Below are 11,558 nucleotides of genomic sequence, written 5' to 3'. Positions count from 1 at the left end.
CTCAGTCCCATTGCCAGGAGTGAAACCCAAACCTCCCGTGTGAAAAATCAATATCCAGGCCGACAGATCACACGGGATCTTCCTTATAGACCAGAACTATAGTCAATGTTTAGGTCTTTTTAAATAGTAAACTCTTCACTTCCTCTCTCTACCTCCACCTGTGCGTCGCGCCTACCTTAGAACCCGCCAAATCCCATTAAATCCCACCCCCACCAGCCACGCACGGTCTCCATAGCCTCCAGGCGCCGCTTTTGCAGACCCCCATTGGCCGGTTTATTGCCAGACGCCCCTGCTCCCACGCCCTAGTCTTCTTTGATCTCCTCGGATTCCGTGAAGCCCCGCCCTTCTCTTCTCCCCTTTGGCCCGTCTTCTTCCACTCAGGCCCGCCCCTCCCCACCTGGCTATTTGGTTGGCCAGCGCGCTTGCCACTTACGTCATTCACCCGCGCCACCCGGAAGCCGCGGTTCCTACCAACCGTTCTTATTGCTGGCGGCCCTGAGGTAAAGGCCGCGCTTGGGTGTCCCTGGGTGGCCGGGTCCCCGAGTTGGGAGGGGCGGAAGGCTGAACCCCCAGCTTGAGCCGGACAAGCCGATTCCCAGCGTTGAGAGGGTAGAGATGAACTGTGTGTGAGGCCAAACTGGAGCGGTCAACATGGTCTTCCCCCTCCCCACTCCCCAGGAGCCCATCATGGCGACGCCCCCTAAGCGGCGGGCGGTGGAGGCCACGGGGGAGAAAGTGCTGCGCTACGAGACCTTCATCAGTGACGTGCTGCAGCGGGACTTGCGGTGAGTGACAGTGCGGGGGGCGGGGCGTTTGGAACATTCCACGTGGTGGGTGGGGCGTTCAAAGTTAGGGCCAACCCTTTGGATTGGCGGGCGAGGCGTTCAGAGTCTGGCCCCGCGCTCCTTGGAGCGTGAAGTGGGGACGACATCCGGGGTGCAGTTTGGCTGGGACGTGGCGTTCATAGCAGGGGGCGTGTCAGCGCATGCGCGGCCTCCGAAATTTAACGGATTAAGGCTTGTTTTCTGGAGCCACAGTTGTCGGGTTCAAATCCTGGCTCGGCCATTCTTCAACCTTGTGAGTACGTCCTACCTCGCTTTTCTGTGCCCTATAAACTTTACTCTTCTGTGAAATGGGGAGTTTTCTGGAACCTTCCCCATGCAGTGGTTTTGAGTTTTTGATGTGTCCCATCTTTGTAAAGAATTTAGCATGGATGCCTGAAACATAGTAGAGATTCAATGAGTATGAAGAAATATTATTGCAATCTTTGTTAATCTAAGCAGGAAATAAGGTGTTCAGAACTAGGACTATGAGCGTCCTAAAAGGGATGGAGGATTTTTCTAGGGTGAGGATGGGACATTATGATTGGAGTTCAATATTGGGAGTGTAATAATAGTAATAATAGCTAACACGTATATAGAGAGTTTACCATTTGGTAGGCATTATTCTAGATGCTTTGTAGTAAATGCTCATTTAATCCTAATGACTCTACAAGGTAATACTGTCATCTGTATGTTATAAATGGGGAAACTGAGTCCCAAACAGGTTATTTACTTGCCAAAGTCACACATCTATAAAGGATAGAGCCCAGATCTAAACCCAGGCAGTCTGACCCAGAGCCCAAAATTAACTTATGCACTGAAAAGCCTTTTCAGTGTATGGTGACATGAGAGTCTCAGAGAGTCATGATATGAGGTATACTAGGAGGAATGGGGCTGCCTATTGGTCACCATTGTACTTTCGTCCCATCAGAAAGGTGCTGGACCATCGAGACAAGGTATATGAGCAGCTGGCCAAATACCTTCAACTGAGAAATGTCATTGAGCGACTCCAGGTAAAGACTATGGGATTGGGTGCCATTTTTTTTGGTATGTGTGGGCAAGGGAGGGAAATGGGAAGAGAGACTCCAGACCCAAACCTATCACCTGACCTAAGAGTTCACCACTGACCCCTACCTCTTTTTCCCTGGCCCCACAGGAAGCTAAGCACTCGGAGTTATATATGCAGGTGGATTTGGGCTGTAACTTCTTCGTTGACACAGTGGTGTGAGTGTCTACCCACCCCTCTGAGCCCACAGGGTTCAGCTTACCCCTTCCCTCATGCAACATATATTTTTTTGAGTATCTTCTATGTACCAGGCACTATGCGAGGTTTTATATCCCAGTAGGATATAAGCTAGGTGCTGGGGATGTGACAGTGAATAAAATAGGACAAAATCCCTGCCTTCCCAGAGCCTCAATTTGGGGAAGGGTGGGGAGCAAAACATAAACTATGCTAAACAGTGATAAGGACTCCTCCCCACTTCCTTTAACCTCTCTTTCCTCAGCCCAGATACTTCACGCATCTATGTGGCCCTGGGATATGGTTTTTTCCTGGAGTTGACACTGGCAGAAGCTCTCAAGTTCATTGATCGTAAGAGCTCTCTCCTCACAGAGTAAGTCCATTCCATGAGGATAGTGTGTAAAAACACAACCATTTCCAACACTCTTCTCCCTTTACCCATGGCTGCCTGGAATGATACTTAAGGACTCATCTCCCCTCCTCTTCATAGCTGGGGCTGAAGAAATGGGGTTGCAAAGCCCATGTGTAGCACATAATAAGCACGCAAAAAATGATCTTTGTATTGTTCATGCAAACATCTATTGGGCATCTTCTCTATGCCAGGCACTGTGCTTAGCAGTGGGAATGCGGCAGTGAACAAGACAGAAGAGTTCCTTGAAGGCTTACAATCTAGAAGGACTATACTGTTGTACATAAATACAATTATGACCAGATCCATGAGGTCTCAGCCTGTTAGAATTGGTAGCAAGAAAACTAGTTACCTATGATTTCACTTCCTGCTAATTTTAGTATTCATTCACTGTGTTCCTGCCACACTCACCTTCACAAGCTTCTTTCAACACCCCAAGAACGATCCCACCCCAGGGATATTGCCGTAGCTGTTCTCTCTGCCTGCACTGCTCTTTTCCCCAGTACCCACATGGCTTCCTTTCTCCTCACTCACTTGTCTTGCTTAAATGTCACTTCCTCAACGAGGCCCTCTGTAACCTAACTTTCAAATTACAGCCCCTGGCATGCTTGATTCCCCTCCTTCTACTTTTTTTCTACTAACACTTACCCCCTAATATTTACTATGTAATTTCTTTCTTTCTCATGTTGTCTCCTCCAATTAGAATATAAGTTTTACAAAGGGGGAGATTTGGTTTATACCCCAGGTGACTAGAGTAGTACAAGCATATAGTCGACACTCTGTGTTTTTGTTTTTAAGAGATGGTGTCTCGCTGTGTTGCCCAGGCTGGAATGCAGTGACTGTTTACAGCTGCGATCATAGCATACTACATCCTCAAACTCCTGGGCTCAAGCAATCCCCTTGCTTCAGCCTGCCAAGTAACTGGGACTACAGGCGCACTGCTGTACCCGGCTTTGTGTTTGTTGAAATAATTTGAAAGGGTATGCTGGAAGCAAATTAAAGTGGTTATTGAAGCAGATCTGTGTTGGGGATGATGGGGAGAGAAAGTGTGGGCTCCAGTTGAGTTTAAGGCAGGAGTGTCCAATCTTTTGGTTTCCGTGGGCCACATTGGGAGATTTGTCTTGGGCCATACATAAAATACACTAATGCTAATGATAGCTGATGAGCTAAAAGAAGAAAAAAGTTGCAAAAAAAATCACATAATGTTTTAAGAAAGTTTATGAATTTGTGTTGGGCTGCATTCAAAGCCGTCCTGGACCGCATGTGGCCCACTGGTTGCGGGTTGGACAAGCTTGATATACGGTTTTGTGCAGGGAAGGGCAGTTGGGAGCACAGATGAGGGATTTGAAATGTAGCTAGGGAAGGCCTCCCAGAGGAAGGGATATTTGAATCATTTGACTGAGTGATGAAGCCATGGGGCTATCTGGCGAAGAGCATTCCTGGCAAGAGGAATAGTGTGCCTGGCATGCTAGTGAAACTACCAAGAGAGGTGAGCTTGGTTTCAATGGAATAAGCATGGGGGCACTGAGCAATACACTTAGATTAACAACATCTCACAAGTGTGAGTACCATTGATTTAGACTTCTTTGTTGGTTATGTTTATGTCTATTCCTACATTCATTTTTTCCAGAGTTGCCTCCCTTAGAGTTTCAGTAATTTTTATCTTTTCAAACCTTTCCAGCCATGGGAAGGACTAGCAGGTGTTAGTGGACCCAAAAGAACCTCAGACCTGCTGAGATTTCTGATTCTTGGTGTTCAGACAATTAGCAAATAGTTTATTTAAATGGTCTGCTTTCATGGTCAACACAATTCTGAACTGGTGGTCATTTAGACCAAGTCCAGTTTGTTTGTTTTTGAGATGGAATTTTGCTCTTGTCGCCCAGGCTGGAGTGCAGTGGTGCGATCTTGGCTCACTGCAACCTCTGCCTCCTGGGCTTAAAGGATTCTCCTGCCTCAGCCTCCCAAGTAGCTGGGACTACAGGCACCCACCACCACTCCCGGCTAATTTTTGTATTTTTAGTAGAGACAGGGTTTTGCCATGTTGGCCAGGCTGGTCTTAAACTTCGACCTCAGGTGATCTGCCAACCTCAGCCTCCCAAAGTGCTGGTATTGCAGGTGTGAGCTACCGCGCCCAGCTAAAGTCCAGTTTGTATAAGAAGGCTTTCCTTGTTATGTCACAGGATTCCTGAGCCTATCAAATAGATTTTAATGTTTTGAGACTCCACGTACTTCCCCAAAATGAAGTATTTAAATTGTCAGTGCCTGCCCCCTTGCCTGGTCTTTTTGATATACTAACCTGGTCTATTAGTGTGATGAAAAATATGGTTGACTCTTACTGCTTTATTGTAATTAGTAGGACTGTCTAGAAGTTTAATTTTTCTAAGAAATGAGGATTTGAGTCTATGTAGCTGGCTCTCCTCTTTAAAATATTTGGTTACTTGGGATATACTTTGAACTAACTTTCTGGTCATTTTATGTGATCAAAAGTGTCAATTCTTCCTGTTCTTAGCATATTTCTTTGTTTGAGAAGTGGAAGGGATGAAATCTCTGTATATTCTTTCCTGATGACACAGAAAGGAGTACACATCCACGTCTCATGAATAGACATGTAATTATAGAAGAAACAGCCTAACGGCCGGGTGCGGTGGCTCACGCCTGTAATCCCAGCACTTTGGGAGGCCGAGGCGGGTGGATCAGTTGAGGCCAGGAGTTTAAGACCAGCCTGTCCGAGATGGTGAAACCCCGTCTCTACTAAAAATACAAAAAATTAGCCGGGAACGGTGGCAGGCGCCTGTAATCCGAGCTACTTGGGAGGCTGAGGCAGGAGAATCGCTTGAACTCGGAGGGTGGAGGTTGCAGTGAGCCGAGATCACGCCACTGCACTCCAGCCTGGGTGACAGAGTGAGACTCCGTCTCAAAAAAAAAAAGAAAGAAAGAAAGAAAAAAGAAACAGCATAACCATATGACTATTCACACTGCCTTACATACTAAATCAGTAGTAATTTGCTTCTCACATAGCAAATAAAAATAAATCAGTAGTAATAAACATATCCCTTTTGTGTTACAGCTAGCATTTGGTGAACTCTATTTTTCTCCCTTTTAAAGTGTTGAACTCATAGGTTTTCATAAGGTAAGCTTATACCATTAATGAATTTTGTTCTCTTTTTTGATGTTCAAATTGTCCCTTAGGAGCTGATCAGGTTCATTCTTCTGCTCTTTAAGCATTACCCCCAGAATATTTTTAAAAGTATTCTTGCTCTCTTGTAACAACACCCATACTTCATTTATTTCCTGCCCCTAAACATACACTCAACCAACTTCAGGTTCCTTTGAATGGAGTAGTCACTTATTCATTCAACATACGTTGGGTGCCTGCTCTGTGCCACACACTGTTCTGGTCCCTGGGGATAGAGCAGGAAACAAAAAAGACCAAAATCTGCCCTCATACAGCTGACATTCTAGTCAGGGGAGACAAACAATAAACAAATGAATGATGTAGTATGTCAGATGTTGACAGTGCTATGGAGAAAGCATATCATGGAGATCAGAAGCATTACCTGCAATGGAACAGTCGTGATTTTAAGAAGAATGGCTGACTGGATGTGAAGTGTGAGAGAGGAGTCCAGGTTTTTGGCTGAGCAACTGGAAGGATGGAGTTGCCATTATCTGAGATGGAGAAGATAGGGGAGGAGTAGATTTGGAGGGGAAGGTCAGGAGTTTAGTCTGGAACCTGTTAAGTATGAGGCACTTATTAAACACTGAAGTGGATTTTTAGAAGATGTCATTGAAACTCCTAGTCAAGTTCAGGAGAGAGTTCTGGGCTAGAAATAAAAATGTGGAAGATAATGGTATATACATGGGTTCATACTACTTTTTTTTTCCAATTTAACATCCTATCTTATTGCTCTCTACTTTTCCAACAGTATTTAGTTTCATTTACCCCTCAAACTGACTCCTACATTGACAGCACAATAAAATCCACATTCCTTATTATATCAAGACCCTGTGTGATCTAACCTTCTCCTACCTCTTGGACCTTGTCTTAGGCCACTTTCCCTCACCACTCACTTAATTTCTAACACTGTAACCTCACTACTTCTCAAACAACTCTTTGTTGCCTCTTGTCCTTTTTGTGGAAAAGGCCTTCCTACTGCTTAACCATTAGGCATTCTTCAGTTCCTTCTCATTCTTCATTCTTGAGAAAGGCCTTCCTTGACCCTTTATATCAATTAGGATTCTTTTGGGTGAGATCTGATCCAAACTGGCTTAGAGAAAAGGAGTCAACCAACTGGTTCGTGTAATTCAACCTCCTTCCTCTGCCGCAACCTTCCCTTGGCTCCCATCTCACTTAAGGTCAAAGCCAGGGTCCTTCCCATGGCCTTGTAGGCTTCACACAGTCTGTCTCCCTCATTACCTCTCTGACCTCACCTCTTACATTCCCCCTTCACTTACTCTTCTCCAGCCAGAGTGGCCTCTTCGCTGCACCTCAAACATGCCAGGCACACTCCCACCTCAGTGCCTTTGTGTTTGCCGCCCCTTGTGTGTGGAACACATCCTCCATATAGCCACACTACTCAAAATTCACTGTCTTTAAGTCTTTACTCAAATGCTTCTCAGTGAAGCCATCCCTGAGCCCTCTATTTAAAATTGCAGCCCCCCACTCCTGTACTCCTTATTCTCTCTCATTTTTAAATTTTTTTATTGTAGTTAGAACCATCTGACACAACATAGCTTTTATTCCATTGGTTTTTTTGTATGTCTTTCTTTACAAGAATTTGAAGTCCATCAGGCCGGGAGTTTTGTTTGTTGTGTTTGCTGCTATCTCCTAGTGCCTAAAATTGCCTGGCATACAGTAGGCATTTAATAATCTTTGAATCGGTGAAAACCAGAGGGTGGCTTAGCATTTCTGCATAGGAATGAGCCAGGTGGAAATCATCCAGGATATAAGTAGATCTTGAAGTGATAAGGAAGGGTCATCCTCATAATCATAAGTGGGGCCCATTTTGCCCTTTCTTGTTTCTTTTCTCTAGGCTCAGCAACAGCCTCACCAAGGACTCCATGAATATCAAAGCCCATATCCACATGTTGCTAGAGGTGAGAGCAGCTCACCCCACTACCAGACTCTGTTTAGGGTGGTGACCTGAAGAAGGGAGAGAGCGAAAGAAGGGAAGAACCATCTTTCCCTCTAAGCTGAAGTCAAGGGAGGGAGGTCAGAGCAAGCCTGGGGGCGTAATCCAGACCTAGTCTTTGTTCAATCTCTTCTGTCCTCTTTTTCAGGGGCTTAGAGAACTACAAGGCCTGCAGAATTTCCCAGAGAAGCCTCACCATTGACTTCTTCCCCCCATCCTCAGACATTAAAGAGCCTGAATGCCTTTGAGTCACATGGCCCTTCTTTTTCCCCATAAACCCTGCTGGTTGCCACGGGGGCCTGTTCCTAGGGCACAAAGTTACTGAGAGACTCAGAGATCCAGTCTCTCTGTGGAACCTCTAAAATGCCCCAGCAGTCCTTCCTCCAGCCTGTTGCCTGGCAGTATTTGCCAGTTGACCTTATGCACTGCCCTCTCTTCTGTCATCTTGGCAACCTGGGCCCCCCACCTCACCCTTTCTTCCATTCCTTTTCCTAGACACCACCCTTCGAATTGCCATAGAGAATGGGCCAATTCATGGTGGAGGTTTGTTCATTCCCACAACAAAGGGCCCTAAGGTTTACCCTTTCACACACCCAATCATTCCCCAGGTACCCTAAATTACACCCAAACCCATCTCAGCCCTACCTTGTCCTAGCCCCTGCCTGTAAGTGGTTACAGCTTCCAATGGGCACAGACCTGGATCCCGCTCTCCCCAGTCCGGCCCCTATTCTAGGTTGAGTCCAGCCTCCGCCAATCAATGCAGAGCCAGGTTCCTCCCCTTTTTAACTCTGGCTGCAGTTCAACCCTGCCCTCTGAAGGCATCTCGTTTCTGCCACTCAATGCTCCTTCGTGTGCCTGACAGCCATCCTGCCCTCCTACCTCCGCTGTGTTCTAAATTCGTCTAATACCCAGCTCTATGGTCTCTAACCATAGAATTGCCCTGCCCGCCTACGCGGAGCCCAGCCCGACCCACTCCCGCCGGCTGCTTACGCCCATTTCTATACAAGTCCTGCTTCCGCTGAGCAGCGTGGCGTGCGGCACCGCCCCCTTGGTGTTTTGGCAGGGGGGGGGTCTAGAAGTCCCTCATCCGCCAATCAGAAAAACAGGGCCACCCATCCCCGTCCTTGGAGGCGTCCATCAATCCCATGTAAGCCAATCAATGTGAGGCAGACCCCCGCCCCTCCCCGACACACGCCCCGAGCCTCGTCAGTTGCTCACAGTCCGTCAGTACTTAAACCAATCAGCGTGGAGCACCGGGAAGGCCGAACGGGCCTCCTCGGGACTCCAGGGGCCGTGAGCGTTCCATCATTTCCCCTTAGGCCAATCACGGCACAGCTCTGTGGGGAAGGGCCCGTCCCCCAACCCCTCGAGGCCTTGCGGCCGATTAATAGCGCTTTGGCCAATCAGCGAGCGGCGGGACATTGGGCTCCTCCTCCCCGGGCCCACGTGAGCTGTAGGGAAACGCAGGGGCGGCTTCTAGGTGCTGCCGCCGCCGCCACCGCCACCGCCACCACCACCTCCACCGCCGCCTCGGAACCGAGGCCTGGGGGGCGGTGGGGCCGCGTATGGAGCCCCCGCCCCCCGGAGCTGCCAACATTTCCAACGCCACTGCCACGCTACACACAGGTGAGCTCTGGGCCTGGAGGGTGGAGGGCCCCGTCCGTGACCCCACGTATCCTTCCCGCCCCCGCGCAGAGGATGTGGCTTGGCCGGTGGCCTGCTGGTGTTCGACTCCCCGCCGCCACCACCACGACTGGTGGACCTGCGTGTGGCATTGCTCAAGCCCTTCGTCCCTTGTAGTGGATCTGACCGTGGCCTAACCTCTCCCTCCCGTTGTATAATGGATCGATCTGCGTGCTTATGTTTTTCCCCACGCCAACTTAGGGTGGACTCGTCCATAGGCTTTCCCCCTACCCCCACCCGCCCCCCACCCACCACCACTTAATAGGGAGCTAGCCTGTGACAGTGTTCAGCCCCCTTAATAGTAGGTGTATCTGAGTGTTTGGATTTCTCCTAGCCTCAACTTTCAGGAGACCCGTCCGTGGCCTTGTTTATTCCACCCCTCCTGTACATTGTAGGGAATCAATCCGTGGCGCCGCACTCCTCCGCATCCCTCTTTAACAGTGAGTCTACCTGAGTTTGTATTCCTGCCTCCTCCAGTCCCCCAGTGCATCAGTCCATGGCTTTTTTCAGAACCACCCCCCCCCCCCCCCCCCCCCCCCCCCCCCCCCCCCCCCCCCCCACCACCACCACCACCACCACCACCATTTTATAGTGGATCAGTCTTCATGTTTGGATTCACGTCCCTTTAGCCATCAGTCCATTGCCCTATCTGTCTTCTCTTTTTCGTAGACTGTCGCTCTAGCCCTTGGGGTTCTCTCTTCTTTTTAATAGTGGGTCAGTTTAGTGCTTTATATCTCCCTATTTTCAGTAGTTCAGTCCATAGCCTTTTCCCTCTCTGCTTTGAATCAGTCTGTGTGATGGCTTTTCTCTCCCCTCACTGTGGTGCAGGAGCCTGTAAGGTTTTCTGCTTCCCTTCCCCTCAGACGATGAGCCTCATCACCCCTCCCTTTGCAGTGGATCTGTTCATTGGCCTTCCTCCCCCACACCCCTGTATGCTTGCACAGTCCTCCGCATACCCTCCCGTGAGTCCAGTGCTTCGTAATCGGGGGAAGGTCGGCCGTGTACTTTGAATTTCCTTCTTTTTTTTTCCCTTCCCAGAAGAGAACGTGCTGATCCTCTTTTCCTTGTGGTGGAGCACGGTATGGCCTTCTCTGTCCTCCACCTCTTAATAGTGGGTCAGCCTGGTCACACTCGTAACCACAAAGACCTTCTGCCTCACTACAATAAGTGAATACATCAGCGCCAGTGATTATAGTAATGCCAATAGGAGCTAGCGTTTATTGAGCACCTGCCGTGTATCAGGCAGAGTGTTTCATATGAATGAGTTCCTTTAATCCTCACCACAACCCCATGAGATAGGTAGTGAGGGAGCTGGGCCATAGGGAGGTTAAATTCTTTACTCAAAGGTGGCCCAGGAAGTACTCAGGACACAGGATAATTTTTGAGGCTCCCCTCTTAGATCCCATCCCACCCCACGTGAGGCCTCAGTCCTTAAAAACCAAATTAGTTCTCACCTCCAAGCTTTTGTTCTTGCTGTTCCCTCTGCCTGCAGAGCAGTCTTCATTCCCCACCTTCTCTCAGCACCCACCCACCCCCCAGTCCCAGCAGCTGTGTGACCTTAGATGAGTGATTTAACCACTTCCTCTCTGTGCCTTTTTCTTCATTTGTGAAATGGGGGATCAGAACTAGAATCCCTTCCAGTGTAAATAAATATTACCTGTGAATTAATGGTAAAACAAGTAACCTTTCTAGCATTACCGCCTATACCTTCCCACCCCCTTACTGTGCTCCAGCCACACTGGTTCCACTACACAGCTCCTCAAACATAGCAGGCATGGGCCAGCCTCAGGGCCTTTGCATTGGCTGTTCTTTGTGCCTTGAACACCACCCCCAGATCTCTGCATGGTTCCTTTCAGCACAATGTTCAAATACCAACCCCCAAAGGATGTTTACCACACTGTGGTGTGTGGAATGCAGTATAAAAAGATACATGTATGAAAGATGTTTCTAAGAATGCCAGTTTATATATGAGTAAGGGTTTTCCTCCTTTTCAAAAGGATGTGTTCACAAGACTGAGGTACGTAATATGCTCTGTGAAGGTACAGGTATAAAAGCTGTTTCTAAGAGTGCTAGTTGTATATGTGAATAAGGACTGTGTTGTTTCATTGAAAGAATGTGTTCACAAAACTGTGGTGTGTAGCTGGGCACAGGGGTGTGCACTTATGGTCCCAGCTACTCGGGAGGCTGAGGTGGGAGGATCGCTTGAGCCCAGGAGTTCCACGCCAGCCTGGGCAATATAGCGAGATCCCTGTTTCTGGGAAAAAAAAAAAAAAAAA

General features: G+C 48.3%; 2 protein-coding genes across 3 annotated transcripts in view; both read left to right on the top strand.

Annotated features, from left to right (window-relative positions):
* The first annotated feature begins 433 nt into the window (after nt 1-433).
* UXT (ubiquitously expressed prefoldin like chaperone) lies at nt 434-7,847 on the top strand. 2 transcript variants are annotated; one of them, XM_032756822.2, is made up of 7 exons: nt 434-500; nt 679-785; nt 1,753-1,834; nt 1,978-2,045; nt 2,327-2,434; nt 7,501-7,564; nt 7,748-7,847. In XM_032756822.2, exons 2-7 carry the CDS (start codon nt 688-690, stop codon nt 7,799-7,801), a joined length of 474 nt encoding a protein of 157 aa, XP_032612713.1. In that variant the 5' UTR covers nt 434-500; nt 679-687; the 3' UTR covers nt 7,802-7,847. The 2 variants fall into 2 exon arrangements, with proteins under 2 accessions (XP_032612713.1, XP_032612712.1); XM_032756821.1 differs by lacking the exon at nt 434-500 and having other exon boundaries at nt 652-785.
* A 1,086-nt stretch (nt 7,848-8,933) lies between these two features.
* The window catches only part of ELK1 (ETS transcription factor ELK1), a 15,262-nt gene continuing 12,637 nt past the window's right edge, over nt 8,934-11,558 (top strand). The window contains exon 1 of the mRNA XM_032756819.2: nt 8,934-9,225. The gene's annotated coding sequence lies outside the window, so the exon portion shown is untranslated. The remainder of the gene's footprint in view (nt 9,226-11,558) is intronic.

The sequence above is a fragment of the Hylobates moloch genome, unplaced genomic scaffold (assembly GCF_009828535.3).
Source record: "Hylobates moloch isolate HMO894 unplaced genomic scaffold, HMol_V3 SCAFFOLD_7, whole genome shotgun sequence".
Taxonomy (NCBI): domain Eukaryota; kingdom Metazoa; phylum Chordata; class Mammalia; order Primates; family Hylobatidae; genus Hylobates; species Hylobates moloch.
This window is presented reverse-complemented; position numbering and strand designations above follow the sequence as displayed.

Bases quoted from the DNA above. Each gene is read 5' to 3' on its own strand.
- UXT (XM_032756821.1), top strand. From the start codon at position 652: ATGGTCTTCCCCCTCCCCACTCCCCAGGAGCCCATCATGGCGACGCCC. The intron at 1,835-1,977 runs GTAAAGACTATG...CTGGCCCCACAG, and splicing joins ATGTCATTGAGCGACTCCAG to GAAGCTAAGCACTCGGAGTT. The intron at 7,565-7,747 runs GTGAGAGCAGCT...CCTCTTTTTCAG, and splicing joins ATATCCACATGTTGCTAGAG to GGGCTTAGAGAACTACAAGG.